The sequence below is a fragment of the Dipodomys merriami genome, unplaced genomic scaffold, assembly GCF_024711535.1.
Source record: "Dipodomys merriami isolate MVZ:Mamm:240054 unplaced genomic scaffold, mDipMer1.0.p SCAF_15, whole genome shotgun sequence".
In the NCBI taxonomy this organism is placed as follows: Eukaryota; Metazoa; Chordata; class Mammalia; order Rodentia; family Heteromyidae; genus Dipodomys; species Dipodomys merriami.
The window spans coordinates 12,582,667-12,600,349 of NW_027202826.1; the positions used below are offsets into that span (position 1 = coordinate 12,582,667).

At 40.2% G+C, this 17,683-nt stretch overlaps 1 protein-coding gene across 2 annotated transcripts in view; it reads right to left on the minus strand.

Moving 5' to 3' along the window:
• Window positions 1-171: 171 nt before the first annotated feature.
• The window catches only part of Gprin3 (GPRIN family member 3), a 49,997-nt gene continuing 32,485 nt past the window's right edge, over window positions 172-17,683 (minus strand). Inside the window, exons 1-2 of one of the 2 annotated variants that reach the window (XM_070022277.1) lie at window positions 14,576-17,183; window positions 172-11,048 (exon numbers count right to left, since the gene is read on the minus strand). In XM_070022277.1, coding sequence (XP_069878378.1) covers window positions 8,620-10,956 — 2,337 coding nt within the window. In that variant the 5' untranslated portion in view covers window positions 10,957-11,048; window positions 14,576-17,183 and the 3' untranslated portion in view covers window positions 172-8,619. Of the gene's footprint in view, window positions 11,049-14,575; window positions 17,184-17,683 lie in introns of those variants that run through there. The other variant, XM_070022278.1, reaches the window with a different exon arrangement.

Here is a 17,683-nt window from a genome sequence, read left to right on the forward strand (position 1 = left end):
CCTAGAAGAAATCTATCACAAGGGGAAAAAAATCAATGCATTCTAAACAGACAGAAATCGAAGGACAAGAATAACAGCAGCAGCAATTATAACATCAACACAAACCTGAGCAAATTTTATTCTATATTATACTTTTATTATGGAAAGTGGAATGCAAAAACACATATTCTAGACTTTTTGAGGATAAAACCAAGTCAAGTTGAATTTCAGTATATTAAATATCATTCAAAAATCGAACCTGACATGGAGGTGAGAGTATATTTAATTCCAAAATTTTCCATCTATCCTTGTATAAATCATAACATTCCATTTTATTTTCTAGAAATGAACTTTTGTTGATCACTAGGGGATGAGAACCTTCTTGAATGAACTATTTTATGATCCTTATATATAGACATTATGATGATACAACTTTAGAGTCTAATTATTGATACATTTATAAATAGGCTCTCCATTATGAATATTACTGTTTCTTAAGTGATTTAATATTATACTACACTTTTGAATCTTTCTCGGCTGAGTAATATGCACAGACAATTCTCATATTGACAGTTATAATTTTCTGGGCATCATTTAAATTAATACACATTTTTCAAAGGTATATGTATTTCTTTATACAAGAGCAAATGCTGATAAACTATTAAAGTTTCAGATACACTGCCCTTATAAACACATATATTTTTAGGAATTATAAAACATTGTCATGTAGGTGCCAATGTGGTATTCTAAAAGCTGGTTAACCTCCTATTTTACATAAGATATAAAGGCATTACATTTATTCTCTAAAACATAAATATGTTTTTAAATGTTATGGTTAACATTTTACTGATGAGTGATCATATTTGTATTTTTTTGTATTGGAATTCTCTATCAAAGGTTGATTTCAATGTTTCCATTCTTATTAACAGTTTTTAGTGTTTAGGAATCAGGATCAAATTCTACTAGGATGTAGGAAACGGGTCAGACTTCTGGATCTTTTCTTCCTTCCTTCTTTTTTGCTCCTTCCCTCCCTCCCTCCTTCCTTCCTTTCCTCCTTCCATCCTTCCATCCTTCTCTTTCTCCCTTCCTTCCTTTTGATAAATTGAAAAATATTGTCCCTTGCTGATCTTAGCTTACTAGTGGCAGACCTTGCTATTTGTCCACACATTTCAATAATAGCAATTTAGTATTTGTGGTCTTCCTAAGGAATGTCTATTTCCTCATGTCTTATTAACCTATTAACATCAGCTGGAATTTCTTTTTTCATTTAGAGCTTTGGTGTTGGAAAAATTGTTTGGCTAGTCTCATGGGGACAATGCCTGCAATTGTTTTCTTCCCTGGGTGATTATATAGGCTTTGAAAATCTAGCTATACATCTCCCCTACCCCACAAGAAGAAATAGGGCTTTTATCAGCCTGTGCAAATGTACACACTAATAAATGTGCAAATGAAGCCTTCAACATGTAAATGGTTCTCTCCAGTATGTGTCATTTCCAGATATAAAATTAAGAACAGCATTAATACTTGAGGCTGCTCAGGCATGAGTCTTAGTAAAATGCTAATTAGATTTTTGAAGCCAAAGGGAATTGGATTTTCTTAATCACAAAATCTGCTACAAGACAGTAACAGCACTTAAGGGGGAGCTTCTGGTCCAATATTCAGAGATGTAAAATAGAAAAGTCATGGAAAGATGAAGTTATCAATTAGTTGTTTTAATATGTGATTTATTCAAATATACCAGTATGAATAAAATGCATTTATGTGTCTATAGCTGTGTAGATTAACTATTTACAGTTAGGCTAAGTATACATTTTTTTTATGTGTAGAAAGCAAAAATTCATCTTGATTAGCCCTTTTGAGGCTCTGAATAACCGCTTCTTCCTGTTTTCCTGCAACAGCTTTGAGGATTTAGATAATTCATACAAGGTATGTACACAATCACACCCAAAAGTATGTACATTCTAGTCACACGCTTGACACAGACATGAGGTGTGAGGAATGCAAATCAACCCAGCGGTCAAAGAATTGACCTTACCAGTGACTAATGGTGTGGGTAATTAGCCCTGGCATATTTACTAATATGCCAATGTACTGATTACTAAACGTAGCCTTTATGGTAATTATGTTATCTACTCTCCTAGATGATAAAGACACAAAATAAAAACAGCCCTTTCTGACCTTCAAAAAAATGACAGGATAAATGCTATAACTGAACACACATGCACACATTGTTTGTTTTATTTACTTTCATATATGTGCCCACTTAATGATAGGAATTGGCCTTTAAATAGGATACAGCATGATATTATTTTCTTCTACACATAAAATTAGCAAACCAATCACTCACAGACTGTACACACTTACTGACATTCCACAGCCAGCTACAGGATTGTACATGACATATTATTCACACATTAGTATAGCAGAGATAAATACACTTAGAAATTTAGCAATTACTAGTATATAGTTTTCTTGAGTGTTCAGGCCTTGTTGACTTTTTTCAACCTCAATAAAAGTATCTCTAGATGCTCTTAAAGCAAGAATTAGGCTCCGGTAGGGATTAAGGAGTAGGAGCATAATACTGCAATCTCCTGATTTACTAAGGTGGTTTTAAATATTAAACGCATGAAAAAAGACAGTATACTCAAATTTGTGATCTCGAACAAATGCTAAGAAATCTAAATGAACATGATTAAGGATGCCGATTGATAGGTTACACCCCTTCTCCTTATCCAACATAGTTTGCTGTACATACAGCCTTTGCAGGTTCCTGAAAGCAATGATATGATGTAGAAAGTAACTGTTTAACTGCTTCAAGATTTTGCTAATGAAGAAACGATTTCACTTTCAACCCATAACAAAGGGTAATACTAGCAGCAATATAAAAGGAAAAAAAGCAAGCTATAATTGTCTCCCCAGAAATAAACCACTAACATCTCCCCTATTTAAGAAATCAAGAGGGAAGTTAGCATTTCTCTGCTATTTAATTTTCCAGGAATCACTTAAATCGCTTGAGTTTCTCTTCATCATTACACCACACTGGTTGATCACCAGTGTCCTTTCCAGTGTAAATTATGTGATTTTAATTCCTTAGATTTTGTCAGCCAAATACTCTTCAGCTTGAACCCCAGAAAGACATCTGATGAAGAATTAGTATTTAGAAATGACCATGGAAAAGTTTCTGTAAGGCATTATTTGATACAAGTTCTCATGTTTGAGTAATTTTACATTTGGGAGCCTATTTTTTTCCATAGGTAAGGCTGGCAAGTCTCTGGGAAGAGTTATTTGAATTTCTCTCTGATGAGCTAGCATCCAGAAAGAGTAATTACTGTAAGTTTTACCCTTTCAATGGACCAAGTATCTAGTTGGAGTTATCTTGTGTTTTATGCCAGCAAGATTCTTAGTGGCTCCTCTTCTATTTTGGATAGCATGAAAACAGAGATGTCAACTGTATATTTCCTCATGCTCATCAGTGCTGTGTCTCTTTCAGGAGCTCTCAAACATTTTTTTCCCCCAAGAAAGCAGAAATTATTCCTTTGCTTATTTTATATTCTGGGTTACAGTCAGAGTGAGTCTTCACAGAACAAACCACAATGAAATAATGGTGTGCCCATAAAAGATGCACTTGTTGGTTTCACTGCTTCTTTTTTGGCACATTATTGCTTGGCTATACTTTCACAGGCAACAGTCTTTATTCTTATGATTAGTATCTTAGATATCTGGGTCTCAAAAAAGACTTGGGAATAATGTCATGTGGCACAATCTGGTCCTCAGAATCATTTCACCAGGTCCCATGGTTATGTAAACGTCTTTGTAATGATCATTACCTTGATTTTCCCAATAGCCAGAAGGAATGTTGCAGGGTTTGTTGCTGTATCTATATACACATATGCACAGATGTACTGGATTTACTTTGAGAGAGGTTATTTGGTTGTGGCAAGTGAGTAGTTTAGCTGGTGAGTGTTCGCAGTTAAAAGTAGCTGTAATGACCTCTGGCAGATGTTACTGATTCCTTGTGGGACAGAATTTTTCCACTCCATCTTCATTTATATCCTTGGCCATTGCAAATGGAGCGTATTTGATTTCTGTAGTCAAGGTGTTTTTTCCCCCTTTCTTTTAATTTTCCTAAGAGTAAGATAAAGTCCATGGAAATTTGTTTCAGTATTTACAAAAAAATGGTATTTTCCAAAAATGGTTTAGTTGTCCTCAAGTTCATGAGTCGGCACACAGATGATATTTCTAATGATCATCCTGTGGTAGAATTTTTAGTAAAAAGAATAGAGTTACAGGCTAGACAGCAGAGAGCCTAAATTGCTGTTATTTGCAGGTGGCCACAGCAAACTAAAAGGACCACAAATGACATCAGCATCAGGAAACGCTGGTGAACAGAACAAAATATATTCAGTTGTAGGGGTGAAACAGCAAATATTAAAGCAGAGAGGGAAAGACTTCTGGTTCCCTGTGTGAAAACACCAGGCGTAGGCTGAGATGGTCAGCTTAGTTATCTGAGGAAGTGCTGAGCTCATTGTGTGATTATCACAGAGGGAAATTCACAGGCTTCGTTTCTCAAACACCACTTGGGAAAAAGCAGGCGGAAGCAAACAGCCTCGTCTCCACGGCAGCATTGTAGATCATTAGCAAATCAGGCAGGTAGAGGTCTACAAAAGGCTACGGTTGTCCAATTTGCAATAAGAACATGAAAACCTTATCCGAATGCATTTGTTTTTCTTTATACTGGTGCCAAAAAAGTTGGCTATAGATAAAGGTGAATTATGTGGTTGTAGAAATGAGCACTTAAAAAACAAACCACAGGCACAATATGTAGAATGAAAAAAGGATGATACTCTCTCACACAGGGGATACAGCAAAGGCTAGATTCACATGAACAGCACACTCCTATAGGTCCTCTGTAAACAAAATTTTAAGTCATATTGTGTCCTATTCTTGGTGTGTTATATACAAATATCCCCAGGACAAAAAGAGTTCCCGAAAGGAGAGAAGAAACATCGAAGTAATCTAGGAACAATAGATGTGGAATTCAACCAATAGCACTTTTCTCCTCTGCTTTCTATGTTCAGACAGCAAGCTCCTATTAAGGATCCAACCTAGAGGCATATGAGATACAAGAATACTGGGTATGACACAATTTCATTTTGATGTAACACCTGGAATGCAATGAATATTGGCATCGAAGATTATGCATGTTAGACAACCATCAAGATTAAAAAATTATCAAAGATACAATTATATTCAATATAGCTGACCTTAAGGTAAGAAAACATACGAATACATTTTTATAAATATTTGCTTTGGGACACACACAAAATACAGATTTCTGGTTAATATTGACTTCACAGAATGTCCAATTTATGCCATTGATCCAAAACAGTACATTTGATTTGCATTTTACTATATGTAATGTGGTTGGTTTGTGGCATCAAAGCCCAATAATCAAAAGGGACATAACAAGAAAAGCATTCAAGATAAACATATGACGATTGTGGGCATGCTCTGTTTCTTGTCAGAAAACAGAACAACTCAAATTAAAATTTCTCATGTTTATTTGGGGAACACGGAATAGCATGGTCACACTTTAAATGTTGAATAATCTCCCGATGCTGGATTCCAACTCTTTTCTTTTATTATTGGGTTTAAGAAATATTTTCAATTTCTTGCTTTAAGAAAATATTTCCCATTTGTACTTCAAGAACTGAGTTGTGTTAAAAACATCCAAATCGTACATTTAAGAAAATACTAAGGACAAGCCCCATGTTCAACCCAGTACACATTTTGGAGGTAAAACATGGTGTACATAACTTCAGTGTGTTCAGGAAAGCTATTTTGCAACTTCTTTTGTTGAAGGAATACAGGACAACTCAAATGAAGTGCTAATGTGCAAAGATGAGTGGGAAGAAGAAATTTAAAGCATGGTTTCATTGACAGAGGGTAACTTATGGTAGATATCATAATGTAAAATCACTGTCTTGAATAGATTCCTATCTTATTCAACCATTTCATGATGTATTGCTGTTTCTGTTTCTAAAAACTGTTCTGTATGACTTAAGCAGTAACAAAGCAAGAAAGGTCTTGTAGAATTCTAGAATTTTGTTCTAGGACCAAACAACATCAAACTTATTACGTTAAGCATTTTTGCTTAAAACTTTTAATTTGAGAGGTCCGACTACAAAACAAGCAGGGCTGATTAATTTGTCCACAATCCTCTTAAGCCTTCATTGAAGACGATTATTGTCTGATGCTGAATTCTTTCTCCTCTTTTCCACTTTAAGGAAATAATTAGCTAATTAATTGCGGATCACTCTTCTCCTAGATAGGAGTGAGGCTCAACTGAGGCTGGTGTCTTTCATCAACGGACTTTCCAGCCACCAGAGCTCAAAATTATAAGGTCATAAAGACCTGGGGTTTAAACTCCAGGCCTCTCACTCTTACCTGGATTTTTTGCTCAAGGCTCATGCTCTAGCACTTGAGCCACACACATCTACTTTCTCACCCCTCCTATTTTAATACAGCAAGGGCCTGTTTTAGCCACATCCTAGGAGAGGACCATCTCTGGCCCACCATCTGAGTGGACCCTGCTGTGAACACAGGTATTCTCTGTATATATACAACATGGGTGCTCATGTGTGACTCAGCCAGTTGAGTGACAGGCGATGGATTGCATTCTGCTGAAGGCATCTGACACAAATGGGTACTTAGCCAAAAGAGAGAGCTTTAGACTAAATCTCTAATCATTAATAGCAATCTGATTGGTAATTTGATGATAATTTCTACTTTAGATAGCATTCTTACTAGATGCCAATTAGAAAGAAACTGAAAAATGTGCCTTATTAAAAAAATCATTAAGAATTCCAAGTATAGCAACTGTAATTACCAGTCTCAGGCAATGCTGTCTCCTTATGCAGGCTGCTTATACAGTTAAATTGATTTGAAAGAAATCAGACTCTCTTGCTAATCCAGGTTGTCCTCAGTATAGCTGTGGTATGAAAGTTTAGACATTAAATTTTCCCCACATATGTTCAGAATCTGCAAAACTCATATACATCACACAAAAACACAAAACAGGAGACAGTGTAGCTTGACTGTGCCAAGAGGACTTGAGTCCTCAAAGAAAACATAGACAGATACTCTTTTCGAACTTAACAGGAGAATGAGTTTAGAGAAGACAACGAACACTCCTCCAACATCTAACAGTCTGATCTTTTAATGGCGCTCTATCCCTGCAATGAATCTGGGTAGTTCTGCCCAGTGCTATGGAGGAAACCCCTGTGGTCTGGGACTAACCTGTCTTCCAGAGAGGAGAGAGCTCTGGCAGGTTGTTGGTTCTCTAGGGACTGTCCACCCACCAATCAAACCATGAGCTCATAAAGACCTCTTTGACTGGGTCTGAAAGTTGAGATTTGATGGTATTTCTCTTAAAATAAATGTTTTCAGAATTTTTTTTTGATCCAGATCCTAAATGTTAGCAATGAGTCTACACATAAGAAATTCAGGTGTTCAATTTGGTGCTGTCCAGATTTGCTATTAGATGCTAGTAAACTAAATCAAAAGATGAACACAAATTTTTTGTGGTTTACAGCAAGATTAAATATACTGTGTTTGTTACTCATGAAAGTTTCCTTTGATCAGTATAGGGGGGATACACAACAAAACAAGTATTTGGTAATGTGCTAGTTGTAATTCCTTACCAGGACCTTAGTAACTAGTTTCAGGAGAATATTACTCCACACCTGTATAACATAAAATATACCAATAATAATCTGTAATTTGATGACTTTTCAGGAACCCAGTTTCATATCTTTTCTCAAGGGTAAGAAAATAGGAATTTAATTTGACTAGAATCACAGAGAAAAGATGTGTATGTATAAATCTGTATTTGATATAGATGTTATTCATATTTGAAAGCTTGGCTAATTTCCCTAATTCAACCTTCTTGTGTTTATTCAGAGCTATACCAAGGTTTATATAAAAAGCACTTCCTTCAGATGTTAACAAATGCTAATTCATATTTGTTATATACAAATTTTAAGTGCTGTCATTCAAGATTATATCACTTAGGAATAGGCTCAATTTGTTTCAATATTTTGCATTGTGATTCTTATTCTCTACTTAAATTTTCTGTGGTAACAACATTCTTATTTCAAAAGGGCTGGAAATCATAACAGTGCTTTTGCTAATAGTATTATTCCCCCCCCCCAATATAAAGCAGAGACTTTAATGGAAATACTATTACATGATAAATAGAGACAGTAATACAAAATGATACATGTATATTGGTCATGTTATTCTTAGATGCAAAAAAAAATCACATTAAAAAACCCTGGCAGATATTATTTCTACTCCATCAAGACTGCAAAACCTTCAGGGAAGATTGTTCCTCGTGTTCTTGCTTTCAAGTGGAAATGAATTTTTAATTATTATTATTATTATTTTTTGTTTTTGGTATGGCACTTAAGTCAAGGGATCCAACAGTTTTTAATAGAATTTTCCTATAGGTCACACTTGCTTCATTCTCCTGTTTCCTCAGGAAAAGTAAAACGAAGTCAGCTTTGACAGACACATGTAGGAATACCATAAATGTATGCATGAATCCCCCTGTCCTCCCTCCAACCCCCACGTATGCTTTTAGTCCAGCACAGAAGAAGGGGCTGGGCGAACACAGCAGTTGGGGCGACGAAAATTCTGCAGCATGGACTGGAAGATATTATGCTGCCTTCCCTTGAGCTTTTTATTTGAAGAAGTATCGGAGGAAATGGATCTCCGGGTCTGGTCACTTTGTGTTTTGATTAATTTCTCGTGTTCCTTAATCTGCCTTTGTAAATGGTTCTGGATGGCGATTCCCAGGGACTCTGGGTCCAGAGAAGCACCGTACACCTCCCAGGTCATGCCCTGCTCATCCCACACCACGTCCTTCACACGCTTGGACTGCTTCAGCTGGACCTTGGAGTCCAGGCTCAGCTGCTTTTTCTTCTCTCCCGGGGTGAGCCCTACCTGAGCGGCTGCTGCGGTCACACTCAGCTCCTTGAGGAATTCACTGACCCGGCTGCCCCTGCGGGGACTGGCCTTCACTGACCGAGAAGGGGTCCTTTTGCCAGACCCTGGGCTGGAGTCCCCCAGGGAGTCGGGGGGTAGGCTCAGGCTGGCGGCTGGCCTGGCCTGTCTGGGGTCTTCTGACATGTTTTCTTGGGTCTTTCTTATTGGGGAGGGTTCTTTCTTATTAGCCGTGGACCCTGGGCCTGCATTCTCTTGAGGTTGAGGAGTGAGCAATAAGGGTTTGGCCTCTGGGGTATTCATGTCTGCAGACTCTTGTTCTCTTCCTATCTGCGGTGAGGCCCGGGTCCCTTCCTTTGCACCTCCTTTCAGGATGGGGTCCAAAGCCCCGGCCTGGCCATCTTTGCTGGCGGGGGGACTACAGGAGATGGATGGTTGGCCAGGTGGTTCTGTTTTATGGTCATTTGTGGTTTTCATTCCAAATGCAGATTCCTGGGCTTCACAGGTGTCTGGTCCCTCATTGAATCCATCTTGGGCATTGGCACCAAGGGACATCTGGTCGACCAGGCTAGCTTTCTGAGAGCCAGAATGAGTCCCTGCTAGCCAAGTGGAGGTTCGGTCTTGCCCCGCTGGAGTCATGCCCGCTGATTGTCCCTCTTCTTGATTACTCCCATCCTGAGTCGGACTGGAGGCCACGCTGATGGATGGGCTCGCTGGGTTGTGGTTTCCTTGGAAACCTGCAGAAGCAGCTGCAGGTTTGGCATGGGTGGGCAGCGGTGGCTGGATGGCAGGGCAGGGTCCCGGCGGCACCTGGGGGCCCAGGGTGCTGTGACAGAGCTCCAACACATGGCTGCCACCGCCAGGGCCGTGGCAGATGACACTCAGCTGCTCCTGTGCTTCCAGATGCTCCAGGGCAGGGATCTCCTTTAAGAAGGCGGTGAGGATGCTGGGGCTGGTAGAGACCGACCTGCTCTCCACCAGGGCCACGGCCTGAACCTCAGCATCTTGCTGAGCCCTGCCGGGGACTTCCCTGGGCTCAGGATTGGCTTGGGTGGTCATCGTACTGGCTTCTCTGAACTTGGACACTCGATGCTGGGTGGGCTCGGTCTTAGAATCCTGAGGACATGGCGAATCTTCGCTAGTGAGCTGCGACAGTGGAGGTATCTCAGCGGTGAAGCCTTGGCTCTCAGAGAGGGTGGCAGAGGGCTTTCTGGTCTCTGTAACTTTGCCCTCTCTTGTTGCAGGGTTACAGGGTGTCTTCATGGAACCAGAGACCTGACTTTCCCCTTCCCGGGCACCTGTGGGAGAGGATGAATGACTCCACACCTGGGCCGGTGCATTCGGAGTGTGTACCCTTTCCTGGAGTTTATCTGGAGAAGGACAATCACAAGATGCGATCTCTTTGTTGTTGCCACAGGTGTCGCCAGTAGGGAGACTTGAGTTCTCAGCTGGCTCTCTGTTGCTTGGTGGCGGTGTTGCACTGTTGTTCTCCGGTTGCTCCGTGGTGGTGCTCTGGGATTTCATGGAGGCATCTTTAGGGACCAGTGAGCCAGTGGCATTGGGCTGATCACCTAGGATGGCCTGGCCCGTGTGCTGATTGGCTGGCATTGTGTAGGGTGAGTGCCCAAAATCTTTTCCTACTGCAGATGTTGGGGATGGGGCGGTGGGCTCGCTGCTTCCTGGTAGCTGGGGGTCACTGGGAGAGTTGCAGGTGAGACATGCTTTCTCCAGCTGGTTGAACAAACCAGAAGACATGTCTGGCTGAGGGGTGTCATGCTCACAGGTTTGCATCAGGACCTCCGGGGCTGAGCCCAGGCTGAGGTGTGGTGTTGCTGGAGCTCTAGCAAGGCCATTGGCATTCTCACCCTGCGGAGAGGGGACGGCTTGTAATTCTCCTCCAGTCCCTTCTTTCCCAGCAGATGCAATCAGGGTGGTTTTAGTGGATCTCAGAGAGTCGGGAACAGTCCCCATCGAATTCCTCTCCTAGGATACGTCGGAATGCTCCCTCCAAGGGTGTCTCCACTGGGCAGCAGTGTGAGCTCAGAGTGAACACAAGGACCAGCCTGGGGATGAAAGAGAGAGTACCATTAATACGGCACCCCATGGAAGAATGAAGACCAGGCTGAGCTGCTATTTTTTTCTTAGCTCCTACAAGCACATTCGAATGTCTTCCCACATCTACGGAGGCAACATTGGGAAGGCAGATGTTCTAAAAAGAACTACACAAATACTATTCTGGTGTATTGGGTTCTGCTTGGGCTTTTCCTCCTCAAGGTTGGTGCTCTGCCACTTGGGGCATGCCTCCACTTTCATTTTTTGCTGGTTAATCAAAGACAAGTGTCTTATGGACTTTTCCTGTCTGAGCTGGCTTCAAATTGTGATCCTCAGATTTCAGTCTTCTGAGTAGCAAGGATTATAGGCATGAGCCACGAGTTCCTGGCTTACACAAAGGTTTTAATATAACTAATTATATTTGATAACCATCTTCAAAGTCATTTGTGTAATCTGATTAACCAGAAATCAGAAAATCCTGCAAAATTGTTATAATTAAATCAGTTAGTATTGAAACCAGTCTGAACAGATAAAGATATCTGAACTAACATTGTCAAGAAATAAATGTGGATTTGATGTATGACAAAAGAAGAGTTCACATTTGGTGGGAAAAGGTTGGCTTAGTTAATATAAGAGGAATTGGTATATTTATCTATGAGGAAAGAAAGAAAGATCTTTATTTTATACAAGTCCCCAAATAAACCCTGAATGGATTTAGACAGGTAAATGATTAAACTGCAAAATACATATTTAAGTAAATTAAAATTCTGTAGGAAAATCTAGGAACTTAGATATACAACCTAGGCTGAGGTAGTCAGCTTCTCTGACAAGACAAAAATTACAAATGAACACATAAAGATACTAAAGAACTACATTAAATAAGGAAATAAAATTCAAAACTTTTATATGACAAAAGACATAATAAAAACACAATAGATTTGAGAGAAAATCATTTGCAAACTTTAAGGATAAGCAAAAATGTAGGCAATGAAATAAAAGCTTTTTAAAATTAAATGGAAAACCAAACAATCCATTGGAAAAATGGGTAAGAAAATAGGAAATACAGCTTACCAGATAAGAAATCCAAGCAACCAACTTATGAAAATACCATCAAATTTATTTGAGGTCCAATGAATGCCTATAAATTAATGAGATTTTATTTGATTCTAACTCTTCTTGCAAAGACTTCAAAATATTTTTTAAGGAGATAGTTAATGAAAGAATGCATTTATTTTTATTAATTGTAGGTGCAAATGTGCACCACTACATCTTTCTTAAGGAAGCATTTTAGTGTTTTGTTTTTGTTTTGTTTTTATTTTTTGTTTTTTGCCTGGTCCTGGGGTTTGAACTCTGGGTCTGGGTGCTGTCCCTGGGCTCCTTTTGCTCAAGGCTAGTGCTCTCCCACTTGAGCCACAGTGCCACATCTGGCTTTTTCTGTGATTAATTGGAGATAAGAGTCTCATGGACTTTCCTGCCCAGGCTGGCTTTGAACCATGATCCTCAGATCTCAGCCTCCTGAGTAGCTAGGATTATAGGTGTGAGGCATGTTGGTTTTTAAAGCTAAAAACACATGTCCTTGACTTAGTGAAATCAACTCTATCAAGAGAAATGAGGGCACTAGCATATATGGATGCAGATCTAAATGTGTTTATTGAAGAACTATTTGCAGAAGCAAAGACTATAAACAAGCTATCCATATATACAGAGTGAGTGGTAGGGTGCTTCCTGATATATCCCTGTGATAAAGTGAGAAATTAATATAGTAGCTAATTAATATAGTAGCTAATTAGGTAGGTTCATCTTTTCAATTGATAAGGATTTCCCTAAGGTAGGGTTTAATGAGAAGGTGGGGGAAGAAGAAAAGCATAAACATTTTCATTTTGGTCAAGCCATAACCTCTGACATTCCAGATGTATGCACACAGTCACAAACAGGCATGCATATGCGTATGGAATTTCTAAAAATAATTATGGTGAGACATATGAAATGAGAGGGCTTATGGCTGTGTGTGTGTGTGTGTGTGTGTGTGTGTGTGGTGTGTGTGTGTGTGTGTTGTGTGGGTGGAGTTACCCAATGGAAAGAAATACTGGAAAATCTAATATAACCTAGGGCATATAGTTATATAGAGTTGTGTGAATGTTGGTGTATAGACTTTGGTTTTCTAAGAATTACTGAGCTTTGAACTCAGCACTTTGAGTTAGCTAGGCAGATGTGCTACTTTTTTTTTTTTTTTGCTGGTCATGGAGCTTGAACTCTGGGCCTGGGCACTGTTCTGAGTTCTTCAGCTCAAGGCTAGCACTCTACCACTTGAGCCATAGCACCCACTTCCAGCTTTTTCTGTGTATGTGGTGCTGAGGAATCGAACCCAGGGCCTCATGCCTGCAAGGCAAGCACTCTACCACTGAGCCACCTTCCCAGCCCCAGATGTGCTACTTTTTAAGCTATGCTGCCAACCCTCTGTTGTGATTGTTTTTCTTAAGACTCGAACTCAAGGCCTCACTACCTTGCTAACCTTTTTTGCTCACTGTTGGCACTGTGCTCCTTGAGCCATATCTTCAGTTCTGCATTTTTGCTAGTTTATTGGAGGTAAGAGTTTTGGGGATTTTTTTGCTCAGGCTGGCTTCGAATTCTGATTCTCAGATCTCAGCTTCCTGAATAGCTAGGATGACAGCTGAGAGCTGCAGGTGTCTAGATTACTAGCGTTTAAGGTAGGGTCTTGCTTTATGTCCAGACTGCCCTGGACTTTGATCCTACTTGTGCTTCCTCAAATCATTGGGGGACAAGTGCATGTCACTGTGTGTAGCTATTGATTGAGACGGAATCTCCAGAACTTTCTGCCTGGGGTAGCCTTGAACTCTAATATCCTGATCTCTGCTTCCCAAGTAGCTAGGATTATAGCTTGAGCCAACTTGCCTGGCTAGATTTTTTTAAGATAAAGCATATAGATAAAACAAGGGACCAGAATTATTGAATAAGCGTGTTTCAATATTATTTGTTGGTAATAGGCTCTATTACTTCAGGCTAATTACTTTATCTTTTGGGGTCCAAATTAGATCAATGGCAAATGATTTCTAGGCAACATGGATTACATGATTTCTAAACAGCTTTCCTGTGTCAGCATTCAAGACTCCCACTTCTTTGCCTGTACATAAAATATTAATCTTGTTAATACACCAAACAACACAATCTTAATTCAAACTGCAAAATGTCAAAATAAAACCAAGTCAAATCCAGTTAAGTCTAGATTTTGAAAATATGTATTTTATCTTTTGGTTTAATGCCTCTTTCCTGGTCTATTATCATATGAAATCTAACAGTAAATCAAATTTATCCTCCTGTCAACCAGTTTATCCCTCTAAGTTCATTATTCATATTAATGGGTTGACTATTTTCCCATCCCCCCATCCTGACTTCCTCCAGCTTCTTCAAACTACTCCTCCAGTTTCCCACTGAATTTCTTTTCCTTTCTGTTTTCTTTTCTGGTTCCTAGCCAGGTTTCCCCTCTCTCTCTACTGGATCTGCATTTATCATACCTTACCTCTAATGTCAGCCTTCCTCATCTTCAAAAGTCCACCCTTCTTCAGGCCGCCCTCTTTTCTATTTTTAAGCAACTTCCACAGGTTGGCCATCTTTCTCCTTTGTGCTGTAATTTCCATACACTGGTTTGTCCTGTTACTACTGGTATAAATGCACCCTTTCTTCACAAATACTGCTAACTGGTAAGTGTGTGTGTTTGTGTGTGTGTTTGTATATGTGGGGGGGGGGAAGCTTAATGATTAACATCTGTTGAAAACACAATTAATAATGATGTTGTTGATGGAAGTCAGAAAACAGTGGTGTCATATTTACTGATTTAAATCCATGTCCAGGTTTAGACCAGGTTAGGTAACTATATAAGTTAAACTAAAACCCAAAAACATTGGACACCTACTAAGAAAAGCTGGTAGGTTTCGTAAAGCCAGGAGAACAGCATGTCTTCTTTGTTACACAGCTACAGCCAATTGCCAAATGAAATACGATCAGCTCAAAGTTCAGCAGCTGGAAGTTAAAAGACTTCCATGAAGAGGATGTCAGAGAACTTTCAGAAGTCCTTGTGTTTACTCCCACATCCCCACCACACAACTGAGAGTGTCAGTTTAACTTGGAAAGTTTGTTTTCATTCATTTGTTTTATTAGTAGAGGCTAAATGATCCATCAACTCAACAATCAAGAAATAAAAAGTCCGGATTGATTAGTTAATTGTGAACTCCAAATCTCATGCTTTGTTAGTAGACAATCAGTAGACTGGCTCTGGTGGCCAATGACTGTAATCCTAGCTTCTTGGGAGGCTGAGAAGGCGGCAGCTTGGGCATGAAAGTTTGAGAGAGTTCTCAACCCATAATTGGGTATGGTGATTCCTGCCTGTCATCCCAAACTATACAGGAGGCTGGCACTGGAAGGGTCACGGTATCAGGCTAGCCTGGGCAGAAGAGCCTTTGAGACTCCATCTCCACAGAAAGAAGCTGGATACAATGGATGGCCTGTGGTTTTAGTAACAATAGGAAACTTAAAAGTAGGTAGACAGCACTCTAGGGCTCTCCATGCCTGGGAGACAGGGAGGTCCTGGCGTAAACAGAACCAGTGGAAACAGGGCTGGAGGTGTGGCCCAGCAATGTCACACCAGCTTAGCAAGTGCAGGGCCTTGGGCTCAAAGCTTAGTGTTGCAAAGAGGAACGAAAAAGAAAAAAGGAGAGGAAGACACAGCCCCCTCGTAGGTCTAGATCAACTCTTCTAAGCTTTAAAATGGCTCCCACCCCATCCTCTTTCCTCACCCACCAAATGGCAGAAATTCCTAGTCTTCATTGGTTCAGACAATGGGAACATTTTTTTTTTTTTTTTTTTTTGGCAGTCACGTAGCTTGAACTCTGGGCCTGGGTGCTGTCCCTCAGCTCTTCAGCTCAAGGTGAGCGCTCTACCACTTGAGCCACAACACCACTTCTGGTTTTCTGAGTGGTTTATTAGAGGTAAGAGTTTCACAGACTTTCCTGCCTGGGCTGGCTTTGAGCCATGACTCTCAGATCTCAGCCTCCTGAGTAGCTAGGATTACAGGAGTGAGTCACTGGTACCCGACTCAAATTGAACATTTTAAAAGTACAAATATTCAGTGGTTTAGAGTGAGAAGTATATGTCATTATCATCTGCTGGAATCCATTATGAGAGAGTTTAATAACTTCTAAATATGAGGTTGCAAACAGGTAGTCCCTAAGACTGAACAAATCTCTCTGCAGTGTGTGTGTGTGTGTGTGTGTGTGTGTGTGTGTGTGTGTGTGTGTGTGTATGGTATTTGGGGGTCCTCTTCCCCTTCCCTTTTTTCCTTTCTCATTCATCTTTCCTTTTTTTTCTTTTGTGAATAGGAAGGACATTTCATAAACAAAATCAGATGTCTCCTTTCTGGCTGCTATTTTGAAATCTGGAGGTTGATGGCAACGTCTAGATGTTTGTGCTGATGGGAAGAACCACATCAAGTGACTCAGGCTCTAGGACATAGGATTTTCCAAGGACACTCTGTAGATTTATGACTTCTTTGTGAATTAGACATAAGTCACACAGCAGCTAAAGGTAGCTTAACGTGAGTCTGTCATTAAGTCTAATGGGAACTGTTCCCTGGTTAACCCATTTCTTTGGTACTTTTCTACTCACAAAATCACCAGCAAAGACTTAAAGCGTGGTTTTGCAGTGAGAATTCAGGGTAAACATGATCCATCTTTTACAGGTTAGGAAACTGAGGCTCCGAGATTAAGTAACTACTCAAGGGTGGGTATCTGCAATTCCTGTCGAACTGATTCAATGAAGATGCGTGTTTGAACTCTTACTATTAACTGCAACTCTAGAAGAAGACAGAAAAAATTAAATCTAGGTCTATTGTCTATTATCTCTCAATCTATGTATCTAACATCTATCAGTCTCGATCTCATCTGCCATCTATCCATCTGTGTATCTCCCATTTATCTCTATCTACTTATATGTAGTATCTATCAATATCTATCTGATCTGTCATCTTTCAATTTGCGTATCTATCATCTCTCAATATCTGTCTCTATTTATCTAATCTCTCTCCTTCTCTCTCTCTCTCTCTCACACACACTGGCTCGCTCCCCTCTCCTGCTTGGTTTTTCAGGTGATTCACTATCCAGGGACAGCCTAGATGACTGACAGGCACACCTGGTCACTTGAAGACTCCAACTTGTGGATCGCTGACACCTCCACTGCCCATTGTGGAAACAGTGGGCTCCACGGCGATACCACACTGTGTATTTTCATAACAGACAGCCACGTGTAAGAACACAGGCCGTAGGGAATCCCAGCCCTTTGTAACTTCCTCTCCAAAGCAGTGCTGGTGAGAAGAGCATCAAACAGAAAGCTCAGAGCCGCTGGGCGGCCTCCCGTCAGCAGGACGCTTAGGAACTCAAGGCTGTAATAAATACTGCAGGCACTTTAGAACTGGCATTAGCAGACGGGGTTCTGGAAGATGGCATTGTGTGCCTTTGGTGACATTAGAATAATATTCCAGGGGTCTCAGGAAGTCCCTCATCTACCGCCCTGTGACGGCTGAGTCTAGTCTTTAGGTGACAAAGACGAAGAACCTTAGGATAAGTAAGAGAGGAGA